The sequence below is a fragment of the Anomaloglossus baeobatrachus genome, chromosome 6, assembly GCF_048569485.1.
Source record: "Anomaloglossus baeobatrachus isolate aAnoBae1 chromosome 6, aAnoBae1.hap1, whole genome shotgun sequence".
NCBI classification, from domain to species: Eukaryota; Metazoa; Chordata; class Amphibia; order Anura; family Aromobatidae; genus Anomaloglossus; species Anomaloglossus baeobatrachus.
Window position 1 is genome coordinate 527,323,995 of NC_134358.1, and position 16,574 is coordinate 527,340,568.

The 16,574-nt window shown below is 51.5% G+C and overlaps 1 protein-coding gene across 4 annotated transcripts in view; it reads left to right on the forward strand.

The window, feature by feature from the left end:
* The window catches only part of LOC142244550 (protein nucleotidyltransferase YdiU-like), a 119,687-nt gene that overhangs the window by 38,607 nt on the left and 64,506 nt on the right, over positions 1-16,574 (forward strand). For all 4 annotated transcript variants that reach the window (XM_075316796.1, XM_075316793.1, XM_075316794.1 and 1 more), the window contains 2 exons: positions 2,662-2,731; positions 10,154-10,226. In XM_075316796.1, the coding sequence (XP_075172911.1) occupies positions 2,662-2,731; positions 10,154-10,226 (143 nt within the window). The remainder of the gene's footprint in view (positions 1-2,661; positions 2,732-10,153; positions 10,227-16,574) is intronic.

Sequence of the window (16,574 nt, forward strand, 5' to 3'; positions counted from 1 at the left end):
ACAACGCGACAGCGGTTGCCTACATCAATCACCAAGGCGGGACACGCAGCCGTCTGGCAATGTTGGAGGTACAACGCATCCTTCAATGGGCGGAGGACTCCAAGTCCACCATATCCGCAGTCCACATCCCAGGCGTGGAAAACTGGGAGGCAGATTATCTCAGCCGTCAAACCGTGGACGGTGGCGAGTGGTCCCTGCACCCGGCAGTGTTTCAGTCAATCTGCCGCAAATGGGGCACTCCGGAGGTGGACCTAATGGCATCCCGTCACAACAACAAAGTTCCTGTTTACGTGGCCCGCTCCCACGATCCTCAGGCATTCGCCGCGGACGCTCTGGTTCAAGACTGGTCCCAGTTTCGTCTGTCCTACGTGTTTCCCCCTCTAGCTCTCTTGCCCAGAGTCCTGCGCAAGATCAGAATGGAGGGCTGTCGAGTCATCCTCATTGCACCGGACTGGCCCAGGCGAGCTTGGTATCCAGACCTGCTCCATCTGTCCATAGAGATGCCGTGGCATCTCCCGGACCGTCCAGACCTTCTCTCGCAAGGTCCGTTTTTCCGCCCGAATTCTGCGGCTCTCAAATTGACGACGTGGCTCTTGAGTCCTGGATTTTGACAGCTTCTGGTATTCCTCCTGAAGTCATCTCCACTATGACTCGGGCGCGCAAGTCTTCCTCCGCTAAGATCTATCACAAGACTTGGAAAATTTTCCTGTCCTGGTGTCGCTCTACCGACCATCCTCCTTGGCCATTCTCCTTGCCGACCCTTCTGTCTTTTCTACAGTCCGGTCTGCAGCTAGGACTGTCCCTCAACTCTCTCAAGGGACAAGTCTCAGCTCTGTCAGTTCTGTTCCAGCGGCGTCTCGATCGGCTGGCTCAGGTCCGCACCTTCATGCAAGGAGCGTCTCACATCATTCCGCCTTACCGGCGGCCCTTGGATCCCTGGGACCTTAACTTGGTTCTCACGGTTTTGCAGAAACCCCCCTTTGAGCCTCTTAGGGAGGTTTCTTTGTATCGTCTTTCACAGAAAGTGGCCTTTCTGGTGGCCATAACTTCCTTCAGGAGAGTCTCTGATTTGGCTGCGCTCTCTTCGGAGTCACCTTTTTTAGTTTTCCATCAAGACAAGGTGGTTCTCCGTCCGACTCCGGACTTTCTTCCTAAGGTGGTCTCTCCTTTCCACCTTAACCAGGACATTACCTTACCTTCCTTTTGTCCGGCTCCTGTTCATCGCTTTGAAAAAGCGTTGCATACTCTGGATCTGGTGCGTGCTCTCCGGATCTATGTGTCTCGCACCGCTGCACTTAGGCGGTGCACTTCTCTTTTTGTGCTAACCACAGGTCGGCGCAAGGGCCTTTCTGCGTCTAAGCCGACCTTAGCCCGTTGGATTAGATCGACCATTTCGGACGCCTACCAGAGTACTCAGGTGCCTCCCCCACCGGGGATCAAGGCACATTCGACCAGAGCTGTCGGTGCCTCTTGGGCTTTCAGGCACCAGGCTACGGCTCAACAAGTCTGTCAGGCTGCCACTTGGACTAGCCTGCACACCTTTTCGAACCACTACCAAGTGCATGCTCATGCTTCGGCAGATGCGAGCTTGGGCAGATGCATCCTTTAGGCGGCTGTCACCCATTTGTGAAGTTAGGTTCTGCCTACTTCTCAGTTTTCTCCTTCAGCTTTTGCACTAAACTGGCTGGGTCTGCTCACCAGGGGGTGTATAAGCTCAGAGGGAGGAGCTACACTTTTAAGTGTAGTACTTTGTGTGTCCTCCGGAGGCAGAAGCTAAACACCCATGGTCTGGGTCTCCCAATATGGAACTATAAGAAAAAGAATTTACGGTAAGTAAACAAAATTCTCTTTTTTCAGAGCCCGTCAAATCTCTCTTCTGACCCATTTTGCCAAAGGAAAGGAAGTTGCCTAATAATTAAGCACACCTTATATAGGGTGTTGATGTCATTACACCACACCCCTCCTCATTACAGAGATTCACAGCACCTGATTTACTTAATTGGTAGTTGGCTCTCAAGCCTATACAGCTTGGAGTAGGACAACATGTATAAAAAGTATCATGTGATCAAAATACTCATTTGCCTAATAATTCTGCACACAGTGTATGCGCCGATGGGGCCATTGACTATAGTGGTGCAGACGGAGTCACCCTGTGCTCTGTTGTGCACCATTTTCGGGATTCTACGCTTACTGGAGACGGACACCCAGATGTAGCAGACTGCGTCTTGGTGTCCATTTCCAGTAAGCGTATACTTCCGACAATGTTGCACGACAGAAGATAGGGAGACTCCGTCTGCACCATTATAGTCAATGGCCCCATCGGCGCATGAGTCCGAAACTCATTTTGCAGGAGGTTCGGCCGGAAGCCCCAACGGGACCACTGAACAGAGATTGGAACGCAATGTGAAAGGCCCCTAAGGATAAGTTTGTCTTTTTTCTTTTACAATTATGACTTCCCATTACTAACTTTTAAAGAAGAGCGTAAAACCATATTAACGTTCATTGAATAAGTATATTTCTATTTGACTCGCTTGATAAATATTCGTTTATTGTTCATGTGATTATGCAAATAAATGAAAGTACTTGTATAAGCTGAATGCTAATGGTAGGTCACACCTATGTATGTTTCGCACATTGACTGTTATATGTGTTGTTTTCTAGGGAATTAGTGGATTTTATCATTACTGAACACTTTCCAGCCATTAGCAGAACAGATCCGGATAGAATTTTGGTAAGATAAGACCTACATTATACTCGTCATAATTAGGGATGATCGAATACCTCAAATATTCGGCTTCGCGAATATTTGCCGAATAGGTCGCCGCTATTCGACTATTCGCGAATATTCGATGCTCAATGCAAGTCTATGGGAAACCTGAATAACAACTATTTGGAACTATTCGCGCTACCCATAGACTTACATTGCGCATTGCATATTCGCATAGCGGCGACCTATTCGGAAAATATTCACAAAGCCAAATATTTGAGGTATTCGATCATCCCTTGTTATAATTACTACATCATTTTCATGACCTTCTTGAAGGAGCAATAATCAGATCTATGAATAGACGACTGAGCTCGGCTTATACTGTCTTGAATAGAGCAATGCACATTTGCTATGAATGTGCTATAGTGGTGGAGTAGAAAGCAATGATGGGGGCATTGTGTTCCCAATGTACCACGGCTACTTTGGGCACGATTAGCTTCTTGCAGTTCTAAAACTGATGACATATCCAATAAACATGAATGGCATAAAAGTTGACAAACCCAAAAGTTTAAAGACAAATCTAGAAGAACAGAATTGGTGAAAAATTATATACCAGTACTAATTATTGTTAGCTTCTGCAGACGGCAGAGATGTGACTGCATGCTGGTGAAAACTGCACTGTTTTCTGGTACAACTGCAGAGCATCACATTTCTTTATCGTTCCTTATGGGAGACCCAAACCATGGGTGTATAGCTTCTGCCTCCGGAGGACACACAAAGTACTACACTAAAAGTGTAGCTCCTCCCTCCGAGCATATACACTCCCCGGATGACAAATCCAACCAGTTCAATGCTTTGTGTTCAGGAGGTCACACACACACATGCATCCTCTGATTTTTGATTTTTGATTTCAAAGATTTGGAAGAAAAGCGGGTCCAATCTGGACTCCCGGCATGTCCCTTCTCACCCCACTGTGTCGGCGGTGCTGTTAAGGTTGATTTCAGGGCTGGAGCCTTCACATGCCGCGCTCCTTCGCCATCCCTTGGGGCTCTGGTTTGAAGTGGGAGCCATCACGGTTCTCACTGCTTTGCAGGAGACCGGTCTCCATCCGCAGCCCTGTTCAGGATCCTGCCGGACGGAGCGATGACCCCCCAGGGACCTGGCACCTGCGTCTCAAGCTAAGTACTGAGACGTTATTACCACAGAAAGTGCTCTTTCTAGGGGTCCCTTGTACTTTATTTGTGGGGGAGAATGTGTTATATGTATGTTTTAACATTTCCGGCCGGTTCTCCAGTTTTCACTGGAGAACCGCGCCGATGGTGCCTGCACGCTGGCCGCATGTTTAAATCTAGGCCCCGGCTTCGCCTGAGGCCTAGTTTCGATTCTATGTCAGTCAGTGCAGTGAGACAGGGTGGCTCCGCCCACCGGCTGCTCAGCACAGGGAAGGGACACTCCTCACTGAGGAAAGATTCCCTCCCCTGTATGCCTCATTTGCCCTCCGTCCTGCTCTCAGAGTAGGCCCCGCCCCCTCTCCTCGCTGTGGACGCCATTTTCTCAGCGTTCTAGGGCACAGAGATCAATGTCTGCAAACACATTGTGACAAATGGGGGCCTGGGACAGAGCCCCCAGTTCTGGGGGATCTGGAGGGCACAGAGATGCCCCTATGTTAAACAGTCTGGCAAGCCACAACCTCCGGTTGTGCAGCTGCTTATACACTCTGTTTATATACTCTGCTGGGGTTTTTTTCCGAAAAGCCCCCACTTCTGGGGAATCTGGAGCAGAGATGTTATGTTAAACGGTCTGGCAAGCCACAACCTCTGGTTGTGCTGCTGCTTATATACTCTGTTTATATACTCTGCTGGGGGTCTTTCTGGACAGAGCCCCCACTTCTGCAGCATGTCTCATATCAGTGCAGGGCTGCAAGGCTGTTTTTTATTATGCACCGCATGTTGACTCGTACTGTCTGTACCGAGCACATAACCACATTGTGATGCCTGCTCTGACATAGTGGTGCCTCAGCCTGGAGGCTTATCCCCAGTGGTCCCTCCGGCTGCGGGGTAGAATCCCTCTCTCCAGGGGACAGCTGTCCCGGACACTGCTGAGCATGCATCAGCCCCCTTCTCAGGGTGCTTCTGCTGCTACGGCTCGCTCAGCAAAGCTCACAGAGGATTCTTCATCTGGGAGCCCGTCCTCCTAAAATGGAGACGCAGGGTCCCCTTTCCCTCCTCGCCCCGCGGCTCTGGTTCACGAGCTGACTCGCAGGACAAGGAGGATGCCTTACTGGGGGCTCGGACGCACTCCATGTACCCCATTGATCTGTCCGAAAGTGACGCAGATGCTAATGATTTGATTGCGTCCATTATATTTGTACTGGACCTCAATCCGCCTGTATCAGGGGAGCACCCCTCTTTGGCAGAAAAGCATCAGTATACCTTGCCTAAGAGAACAAGGAGTGTGTTCCTTATCCACTCCAGCATTCAGGTCACTGTGACCAAGCCCAGAGCCTGTCCTAACAGACGCTTCCCAGAGCGTGGTTCTGATGACTGTTTCCCCCTTCCACCAGTGGTGGTCAAGGAGTGGGCTCATTCACCAAGGGTGGACCCTCCGGTGTCTAGACTTTCAGCCTGGACAGTTGTATCAGTGGCTGACGGCACCTCTCTGAGGATCCCACTGTCCGCCAGGTTGTCCTTCTGGCCAAATCTATATATGAGGCGGCAGGGGCCTCGTTCTCCCCATCTTTTGCAGCAGTGCGGGCTCTCAAAGCCATCTCTGCTTCTCGGGAGGAGATGCATTCCCTCACCAGGGCCTTTATGCCCGAATTGGTTGCCTTAACTTCCAGGCTTCAGTCTTTTCATCCTATAGCTGGAGACTGTCACCGCACTGCGGTGGCCTCGGCTACGTCCCTCGCTATCCGCAGGTTCCTGTGGCTTCGAGAGTGGAAGGCAGATGCTTCTTAAGAAGTTCCTTGCTGGACTCCCTTTTGCTGGGACCAGTCTATTCGGTGAACAACTGGATGAAATTATTAAGGAAGCTTTTGGCAGGAAGAGTACTTCCATGCCACAACCCAGGAAACCTTCCAGGGCAAGAACCAGACGAGGTTTCGTTCCTTTCGTTTCCTCTAACCGGTCGTCCTCTAAGCCCTCGGCCTCGTCCACTAACTCAGCCAAGGTCCGTAAACCAACTGGCGCATGAAGCCACGTCCTAAGTCGGCAGGAGCTGCTGCCACCAAGGCAGCCTCCTCTTGATTATCTGGCCGCGCCAGTAACGTCCTTGGTCGGTGGCAGGCTCTCCCTCTTGGGCGACGTGTGGTTTCAACACGTCTTCGATCAGTGGGTGTGGGTTACCATCTCCCACGGCTACAGAATAGAATTCTATTCAGCCGCCAAACAGATTTTTTCTGACAACTCCCCCCTGCTCCAAGGCCGCCGCCTTCTCACAGGCCGTGGCATTCTTGCAGGCCAATGGAGTAATTGTACCAGTTCCCGACTGGGAACGGTTCTGAGATTTCTACTCAAATCTCTTCCTAGTCCCCGAAAAGGACGGTGCTTTCCGACCTGGATCTCATGCTTCTCAACAAGCATGTTCAGGTGCGGCAATTTTGCATGGAATCTCTGCGATCAGTCAATGACCCAAGGAGATTTCTTAGCATCCATCGACATCAGAGATGTCTCTCTGCATGTGCCATTCGCAGTTTCACACCAGCGTTGGCTACGTTTTGTAATCGGAGAGGAACATTTCCAATTCGTGGCTCTCCCCTTTGGGTTAGCCACGGCCCCTCGTGTATTCACCAGTTGCGGTTCTGCTCCTCCAGGGGTTGGTAGTGATTCCTTACCTGGACGCCCTTCTAGTCAGGGCTTCATCCAGTGCAGACTGTCAGCGGAGTGTCTCGCTCACTCTCGCCACGCTTGCAAGTCCACTCTGACCCCGACCCAGGAACTTACGTACCTAGGGATGCAATGCGAGACTCTGCTGGCACTTGTGAAGCTGCCCTTAGTCAAACAGCAGTCTCTTCATCTGGCGGTTCGCTCTCTGCTGAGGCTCCGCCGTCATTCCATCAGGCACCTCATGCAGGTGCTGGGTCAGATGGTGGCGTCAATAGAAGCGGTTCCCCTTGCCAGTTCCATCTGCGTCCCCTGCAGCTGGACATTTTCCGCTGTTGGGACAAGGGACTTCTTCCTTGCACAGGCTAGTGGCTCTGTCGCCACAGACCAGGAGCTCTCTTTAAGTGGTGGCTTGGCCCCTCTCTCTGTACCAGGGACGCTCCTTTCTGGCCCCGTCATGGGTGATTCTCACCACGGATGCCAGTCTATCCGGCTGGGGAGCAGTGTTTCTCCACCACCGAGCACAGGGCACTTGGACTCCGTCCGAATCAGCCCTCTCGATCAATGTGCTGGAAATCAGGGCTGTAGTCCTAGGACTCGCAGCCGCCTAGCAATGTTGGAAGTTCAACATATCCTTCAGTGGACGGAGGACTCCAAGTCCACCATATCCGCAGTCCACATCCCAGGCGCAGAGAACTGGGAGGCAGATTATCTCAGCCGTCAAACCGTGGACAGCGGCGAGTGAGCCCTGCATCTGGCAGTGTTCCGGTCAATTTAGCAGGCAGGGCACTCCAGGAGTGGATCTAATGGCATCCTGGCACAACAACAAGGTCCCGGTTACGTGGCTCGCTCCCACGATCCTCAGGCCTTGGCAGCGGACGCGCTGGTTCCAGATTGGTCCCAGTTCCGTCTGGCCTACGTGTTTCCCCCTCTAGCTCTCTTGCCCAGAGTCCTGCGCAAGATCAAAATGGAGGACCGTCGGGTCGTACTCATCGCCCCAGGCGAGCTTGGTTCCCAGACCTGCTCCGTCTGTTCGTAGAGGTGCTGTGGCATCTCCCGGACTGGCCAGACGTTCTCTCAGAGGGTCCGTTTTCCACAACAATTCTGCGGCTCTCAGATTGACGGCGTGGCTCTGGAGCCCTGAATCCTTACGGCTTCAGGCATTCCTTCCGAGGTCATCTTCACTATGACTCAGGCTCGGAAGTCTTCCTCGGCCATGTTTTACCTCAGGACTTGGAGAATTTTCCTGTCCTGGTGTCGTTCTTCCGGCCATGCTCCTTGGCCGTTTTTTCCTTGCCGACCATCCTGTCCTTTCTACAGTCCGGCCTGCAGCTAGGTCTGTCCCTCATTCCCTCAAGGGACAGGTCTCGGCTCTGTCAGCGGCGTATCGCCCGACTGGCCCAGGTGCGCACCTTCATGCAGGGCGCATCTCACATCATTCCGCCTTACTGGCGGTCTCTGGATCCCTGAGACCTTTCTTTGGTCCTCATGGCCTTACAGAAACCCCCCTTTGAGCCTCTTAGGGAGGTTTCGTTGTTTAGTCTTTCACAGAAAGTGGTTTTTCTGGTGGCCATAATTTCTCTCAGGAGAGTCTCTTATTTGACTGTGCTCTCTTCGGAGTCACCCTTTTTGGTTTTTTTCACCAAGACAAGGTGGTTCTCCATCCAACTCCGGGCCTTCTCCCTAAGGTGGTGTCTCCGTTCCACCTTAACCAGGACATTTCATTGTCTTCCCTTTGTTCGGCCCCTGTGCATCGCTTTGAGAAAGCGTTGCATGCTTTAGATTTGGTGCGGACGCTCCGGATCTATGTGTCACGCACCGCTGTTTTTTTAGGCGGTGCACCTCTCTTTTTGTGCTGACCACAGGTCAGCGCAAGGGTCTCTCGGCTTCTAAACCGACCCTAGCTCATTGGATTAGGTCGGCCATATCCGATGCCTACCTATGTTCTCAGATGCCTCCCCCGCCAGGGATTAAGGCGCACTCGACCAGAGCTGTCGGTGCCTCTTGGGCTACGGCTCAGCAGGTCTGTCAGGCTGCCACTTGGTCTAGTCTGCACACCCTTTCGAAGCACTACCAAGTGCATGCTCATGCTTCGGCAGATGCGAGCTTGGGCAGACGCATCCTTCGGACGGCTGTCGCCCATTTGTGAAGTTAGGTTTCGCCTACTTCTCAGTTTCTGTTTATTTCCCACCCATGGACTGCTTTGAGACGTCCCATGGTTTGGGTCTCCCATAAGGAACGATAAAGAAAAAGAGAATTTTGTTTACTTACCGTAAATTCTTTTTCTTATAGTTCCGACATGGGAGACCCAGCACCCTCCCTGTTGCCTGTTGGCAGCTTTCTTGTTCCGTGTGTTTTCACCGGCTGTTGTTGTAGACAGAAGTTCCGGTTATTCCGGGTTTTACTCTATCTCTACTTATGGGTGGATGTCCTCCTTCAGCTTTGGCACTAAACTGGTTGGATTTGTCATCCGGGGAGTGTATATGCTCGGAGGGAGGAGCTACACTTTTAGTGTAGTACTTTGTGTGTCCTCCGGAGGCAGAAGCTATACACCCATGGTTTGGGTCTCCCATGTCGGAACTATAAGAAAAAGAATTTACGGTAAGTAAACAAAATTCTCTTTTTTTCAAAACCATTATTAAAGTGAACCTGTCAGGTCCAATATGCACCCAGTACCACGAGCAGTTCTGGGCGCATATTGCTAATTTCTGCCTAACCATCCCTATATCTGGTAGCAAAAAGAGATCATTAGAAAAAATATTTCTAAAAATCTTTTATCGTATGCTAATGAGCATGGGGACTAATCCCCTGGGCGTTGCTTCCCTTGCTAGTTAGCCCCATTAGCATGTTAGCACACCCCTGTGGGCAGGCTAACTTGCTAATGAATGTGCAGTGTCCGAGGATGATCTCACCAGGGACGTACTTACATTCTATGGGGGCGACTAGCCAAGGGAAGTAACGTCCAGGGGACTAGTCCCTGCACTCATTAGCATATGATAAAAGATGTTTAGAAATACGTTTTCTAAAGATCCCTTTATCTACAGGGACAGTTAGGCAGGGATTAGCAATATGCACCCAGAATTGCTCGTAGCTCTGGGTGCATATTGGACCTGACAGGTTCCCTTTAACGACTGCAAGATTTTTCAAGTAAATGGCTTTTTGGTCATTGCCCAGTATACATCAGTATACCTTACATTATTTTTATGCCTTCTAGTAGGCAGTATATCCTCTGTAGGCCCTTGCAAGCGTCCGCTGAAGGTATACATAGAAAATTCCTATGAAATACAATGGCAGGAGCTGACAACCATCTAATGCTTATGGGAGTTCTATACTTCTCGGGTGTCAGTTCTTTACGAAAAAAGTCATGCATTCCATATTGAATTTTTTTTGGAGTCTTTTTGTCTTTACTCGGTCACATATGTATAGTATTATCAGTAATGTCTACCAGTAGTGATAGCTATTGAGTCAAGATAATATATTTATGGGATACTAGTTTCTCTATTGAGAGGAGAAGTAAATGTAATCAATATTTATAACATGCTAGCCAATTTAAAGGGGTTGTTCTATAAATAAAGTACATTTTAATCAATAGTTGCCCCAGTTATAACAGGACTTGTCATTACAGGTTTTCTTCAACATAGTGGTGTCTCAAACAGCAGATATGATTGCACGGTGGATGTCTGTAGGTTTTGCCCATGGTAAGTCTGTACAAAAACTACTGTATAGACCTGTATGCATAGGATTTACAGGGGTTCTAAGGATGTCTACACTGCGACTTCAGCTTCTTCAGCTAAAGAATGCCGTGTACTGCTGCTAAATTACAGCATGGGATCGCTTTTGGAGCTTCAGGGACCTGAAACATGCAAGTCCCCAAAACAATCCAACTAGTTTTGACTTTTCTTGACATGCTTGTGGCGGTACCTTACGGGTCACAATGTGACCCCATTCAGCTGCAATGTAGCAGCAGCAGCAGCACATGGTGGCAGTGTGTCATGTGTAGCCTCCAAAATCGTCCTATTGCCCTTATATAAACCTTATATAAAATGCAATAAAAGAAGGATTTTTGTGTACTCACCGTAAAATCTCTTTCTCTGAGTCTTCATTGGGGGACACAGGACCATGGGTTATGCTGCTGTCACTAGGAGGCTGACACTAAGTAGACAGAAAAAGTTAGCTCCTCCCCAGTAGTATACACCCCGAGCCGGAGGCGGGTTCAATTCAGTTTAATGCACAAGCAGTAGGAGGAGAACCAAAACAAAGACCCATAGATAAGTCACAGTAAAAATTATAACCAAGTCGCCGTGCGACAAGTGGCCTGGAAATATGGACCACTGAGGCGATAGGCAGGCAATATGTAACACAAGACAAACAGGGTGGGTGCTGTGTCCCCCAATGAAGACTCAGAGAAAGAGATTTTACGGTGAGTACACAAAAATCCTTTTTTCTCTATCGTTTCATTGGGGGACACAGGACCATGGGACGTCCAAAACCAGTCCCTGGGTGGGAAAAGAGCAAGCACCGGAGATGGGTAGGAAACATCTTCCCCCTGTCGGGCTTGACGCAGACCTGCCAGTACCTATCTTGTTACAGGTGTGCTACCACCGCCCGCAAAAACCTACACCAAGACTGGCCTCTGCCGATACCTGGTGTGATCATGGTAGGACCTAGTACAGGTATGCAGACTAGATCAGGAGGCGACCTCGCGGACCTGGCCGGTCGACGTCCGAAGTCTAATCGACTAAGATGCTCCCATTGCACGGGTATAGTGCGCCTTCACTGCCCGCGGCGGGGATCCGTTCTTCCTGCGGTAGGCCTCAACTCTAGCGGAATTGGAACCATGTGGCAATCTTGGCCTTGGGCGCCGGCATGAACTGACTGTCGGTGTCACCGAAAGGTGCGGTCCTAAGGACATAACAAAAAACTGAGAGCTCGTACCAGGGCCAGAGTAAACAAGGCCCCTTTCAGGCTGAGAGAAGGACTAGGACAGAATGACCAAAACCCAATCTCCTATCTAGGTGGAACGGCGAGACAGCCCCGGACCGAAGGCGGGGTCTGGCCGGAGCACCCCCCCCTGTGCAGGTGGAGGCCCAGAAAAAGGAGGAGAAAACGACCAGAGAGGACTGCCCGTCCTGATGCCCTTCGTAAAAAACGTGATGGCAACGAGGAACCCACTTTCCAAAACAGGTGAGAACAGAAGGAAACTAGGAAGACAAAAACAGGATACCCTGAAGCGAACCCCTCGCCAGATCTAGATCCCACGTCTCTAGTGGATGACGATACAGTAGAGTCAGATGGGTGACTCCCTGGGTGAAAGTCCTGATTTGGCAGACGAGAAGCGAGAGGCTTCTGAAACCGAATTGATAGAGCAGACACCTGGCCCTTAAAGGGACGCGCGAGAGACCCGCATCCAGACCTGACTGCAAAAATGCCAGCAATGACGGAAGGGAGAAGGAGCAAAGAGAAGAGCAGATGTGCTCCTTACACCACCGGAGGAACTCTCCCCGTGTGGAAATAGATTTTCGATGAAAACTGGCTGTCCGGCCTTAAACATTGTGTGTATCGCTCCTGTCGAAAGCCCTGTCTGAGTCAGTAGCCGGGATCCACTAGTAAGGTCGTCAAATTAAGGACCTTTGAGTCTTGGTGGAAGAGAGGGCCCCGACACGGAAGATCTGGAGGGTCTGGAAGGTGCCACGGGGCAACTGGTGAGGAGCTGAGTGAGTTGTGTGAACTATGCTCGTCTGGGCCACTCTGGCGCCACCTTCTGCCTTGATTCTTTGGAGAAACCTTGAAAACCTGGAAAGCAGAGGGGAGATGCACGAGAGCCTGAACTGGCTTCACGACAGGGCGAGGGCGTCGACACCTAGGCCAGGTGGAAGGAGCACCACTCGATGAACCGTGGACCTGATAGTTGAATCGGGAGGCCATTGGGTCCCTGACCGGAGTCTTCCTTCACCGAAAATCTGGCTGGGGACTTCTCTGTTGAGGAACCGTCTGCCTGACGCGGGGCCATCCCTGCCGAGAAAAGAGGGCCGTTCCATTGTCCACGCTAGGGATGTGCACTGCCGAGATTAGAGCGCGAAGAGATCCGGCCCAGTGCAAGGTCCTCTTGACTTCACCCATTGCCATAATACTCCTTGCGTCTTCCTGGTGGATGATGCACGCCACCACTGCGGCCTGGTCAGACTGGAATCTGACTGGGCAACCCAGTACACGGTGTTGAAATCGTAGCCGGGCTAGCCGGATGGCTGAATTCCGGAATGTTGATAGGGAGACAATACTCAGGGGTGTCCAACAGCTTTGTGCTGCGGGAATGGAGAAACACACCCCAGTCTTGGAGATCGGTGACGGTGGACACTATCCTCCAGAGAAGAAGAAGAAGAAGAAGAGAAGGGACTCTCCCCAGGGAGGTTGCGAAGAATGGTACACTTAGGAAGGGAATGGCGGGTCATTCGATATAGACGGGACCAGCGGTCCATAGGAAGGAGAGATTTGACCCCCTTCTTCGTCAGGGCCCGTTGAAAGGGTCGAGGATGCAACTGGGTACAGTGTACTGCCTATATCCCCGCCGACAACTGACTGGGGACTCGCATACCAAGACCGATGGAAAAACGGGTGCGGATGGCAGAGAGTACGGAGGCCTCGGTGCAGGGAAGAGAACCACTCTTGTGCGAGCAGTACCTGACCTTGGACGGTATTGAATACCGTGTCTAAAGGGATGATCCGCCGGGGCGGGGTCTGAGAAGACCTTTCCCGAAAGATCGGCTACTCTAGAAACGAAAAGGCGACGATGGCTATCTACACACCCAGACGACAGCCCTTGAGGGAAGAACTCCTGACCACCAGGTCGTACCAGGGCGGAGTGACCATAATAGCTCTGGAATGTAGGATGGGCATGGCAGCCGCTATGATCCCTGTAACGACCCTTAAGCAAGGAAGTGGTCCCTTGCCTCGCAAGGTGGATGAGCTATTGTTGGGATAGAGGCGCCTTGAAAGGTTGAGGCGCGACAGGACTGGAACCGAGCGGTGGAGCGACGCACCCGCATGCGTCTGGCCCGATGTTTGGTAGGGGAAGAATCTCTTCCCTCAGGTGGCCTAGGGGACCAACTGGACTAGCCCATTTCCGAAGGGACGCTCCCCTAAGAGCGGAAGGGAGGCCAGCCATAGAGGTCGCATCCGCATTCCAGATCTTGAGTTAGAGTGCTAAACGGGTGGTCACACTGCTGCTAGAGGCTTAGACCGTGCCGCTGGCAGACGCCAGGTCTGTGTTGAGAAGGTACTCACCGAAGATGTCAGCCAGTTCTGAGTCGGCAGAGATGGAACGTAGACCGCTGTGTAGGGTGTCCGTGGAGTCCCTAAAAAAAATTGTTTAAAAGAACAGAGAGTCCTCAGTGGTTGATACCTTTTAATGGCTAACTGAAAAGATGGTAATAATTGCAAGCTTTCGAGACTACTCAGGTCTCTTCATCAGGCATGGTATAACACAAAATCTGAAGAGTCACATATTTATACACAACAGGACTTAGAATAGTGCAGTAAAAAAAAAAAAAAAAAAAGAACAAGTTATATGAAACAGAACTATCTCTATGGCAGGGGGGCAAACTGTTGTGGGGCCATAAATACTGCTGCAGTTCAAGGAGTCCCTGAGAGACGTCACGTTAGGGATGATAAGCCAGGTGGAACCCTGGCGGGTTGATCACAGGAGAGCATGCCCCTTTTCTCCGGAGCCCTTTGGGGAAGGGATAATGACAATGACAAGACTTACCGCTGGTAAACGTCGTGTCTGGTTGTTGTCTGCCATGACGCAGTAACCCGGCGAACTACTGGATGTCCACTGAATACATCATAGGTCCGCCAGAAAAGTCTTAAAGGAGACCTGTGTGCTCAGAGAGGAGAAGAGGACTCACCGTACTCTTATGGTCTGACTCACCGTTTCTACCAGGCTATTCGTCATGCGCCGAACCTCTGGCGCCTGCTCGGAATCCAGCAGAGGTGGTACGCCTGGGTCATCACCAGAGGGGTTGGAAGGCTTCCGGTGGAGCGGAAGTTTGGACCTGGGAATGAAGGAAAAACCAGGGGGGGGCGCCGAAGAGACCAGGCTGGTCCGCTTCGAGCCGTGGATAAGGTCCCTGGCACGGGACTCACCTCCCCCTGTGTGTGCACGGAGAGAAAAGGGCTGTCCGTACCTTTATGGCTTGACTCACCATTTCTACCAGGCTATTCGTCATGCGCCGAACATCAGGCGCCTGCTTGGAATCCAGCAGAGGCGGTACGCCTGGGCCATCACCCGAAAGGTCGAAAGGCTTCCGGAGGAGCGTCCGTCTGGACCTGGGGATGAAGGTGAAAACTCCCTGAGGGGATTGCGCCAGTCCTGTGGAGGTATGACAGAGCGTCAGCCAGGGACGCAGGGTATGCGCACCGACCCGAGGACGTCAGCGAGGGGATTTATGGCTTGAGACAGGGGCACTAAGCAGCCGGCCGGGGGGGATACCGGGACCTGCAGTGTCAGGGGCTGCGGTGGGTGTAATCATTAAATCTGACATGATTTGGGTGAATTCAAAAGTTGATAATATTATTCTGGGAATATATGTTGATAGTAAAAACCACCGTTCCCTTCTATATGTATGTATCTATCATGTCAACTAGTTGCCCGATAGCACCTGTATAATTATATATATAGTTGTGTTCACTCCCTCACACTCGGCACCCCCGCCCTTGTTCCTGTTTCCTTTTAACCCTTCTTTCAGCCTGTAGGGAAACCGCATTAACCCTGGAGTGGAGTTGCTTTCTATCATGGAGTGAGCACAACCGGGGCGAGACATACCGGCCGTCATAGATAACCCCGGTCACAGTCTCACATACCCCCCCCCCCCTCAGTTCAAGCGTGCGGGGTTGAACTCCCGCCATCAAACACGGGCCGCGGGACAAGGCATCGGCGTTGCCCAGCAACCTACCGGCCCGGTGTTCAACCGTAAACCGGAAGTTCTGCAGAGAAAGGAACCACCGGGTAACCCGGGCATTCCGTTCCTTGGCGGACCTCATCCAGACCAGTGGAGAGTGATCCGTCACCAAGCGAAACTGCCGTCCCAGCAGGTAATAGCGAAGGGACTCCAAGGCCCACTTGATCGCCAGGCACTCCTTCTCCACTACGCTATAATTCTGCTCGGGAGGGGTGAGCTTCCTACTTAAGAAGGTGACGGGGTGTTCCTCCCCCTGAACCACCTGAGACAGCACTGCCCCCAGGCCGACCTCAGAGGCATCAGTCTGTACTATGAACTCCTTCCGGAAATCAGGGTTTACAAGAACGGGCTGTCTGCACAGAACCCCCTTCAGGGCCCGGAAGGAGTCCTCGGCCTGCGGAGTCCAGCGCACCATGACGGACTTCTTGCCTTTGAGAAGGTCCGTCAAGGGGGCTGATAGTCCCGCAAAATCTTTTACAAACCTCCTGTAGTACCCCACGATACCCAGGAAGGCCCTAACCTGCTTCGTGGTCAGGGGTCTAGGCCACTTCTGGATCGCCTCAACCTTGTTAATTTGGGGCTTAATCACTCCTTGGCCTATCACGTAGCCCAAGTAGCGGGCTTCCGTGAGTCCCAACGCACATTTCTTGGGATTGGCTGTCAACCCGGCTGTTCGAAGCGCGTCCACCACCGCTTGTACCTGTTCCAAGTGGGTCTGCCACTCGGAGCTGTAAATAATGATGTCATCAAGGTACGCTGATGCATACGCCTGGTGGGGTTCCAGCACCAAGTCCATCAACCTCTGGAACGTGGCCGGAGCGCCATGTAACCCAAAAGGCAAGACAACATAGTGGAAGAGACCCTCCGGCGTAACAAAAGCGGTTTTCTCCTTGGCGGATTCCGTCAGTGGCACCTGCCAGTACCCCTTGGTCAGGTCGAGCGTGGTGAAATATCGCGCCTGTCCCAGCCTATCAATCAGCTCATCCACCCGGGGCATGGGGTAGAGATCGAACTTGGATATTTCGTTCAATCTCCTAAAGTCATTGCAGAACCTTAAGGAGCCATCGGGTTTTGGTATTAGGACAATGG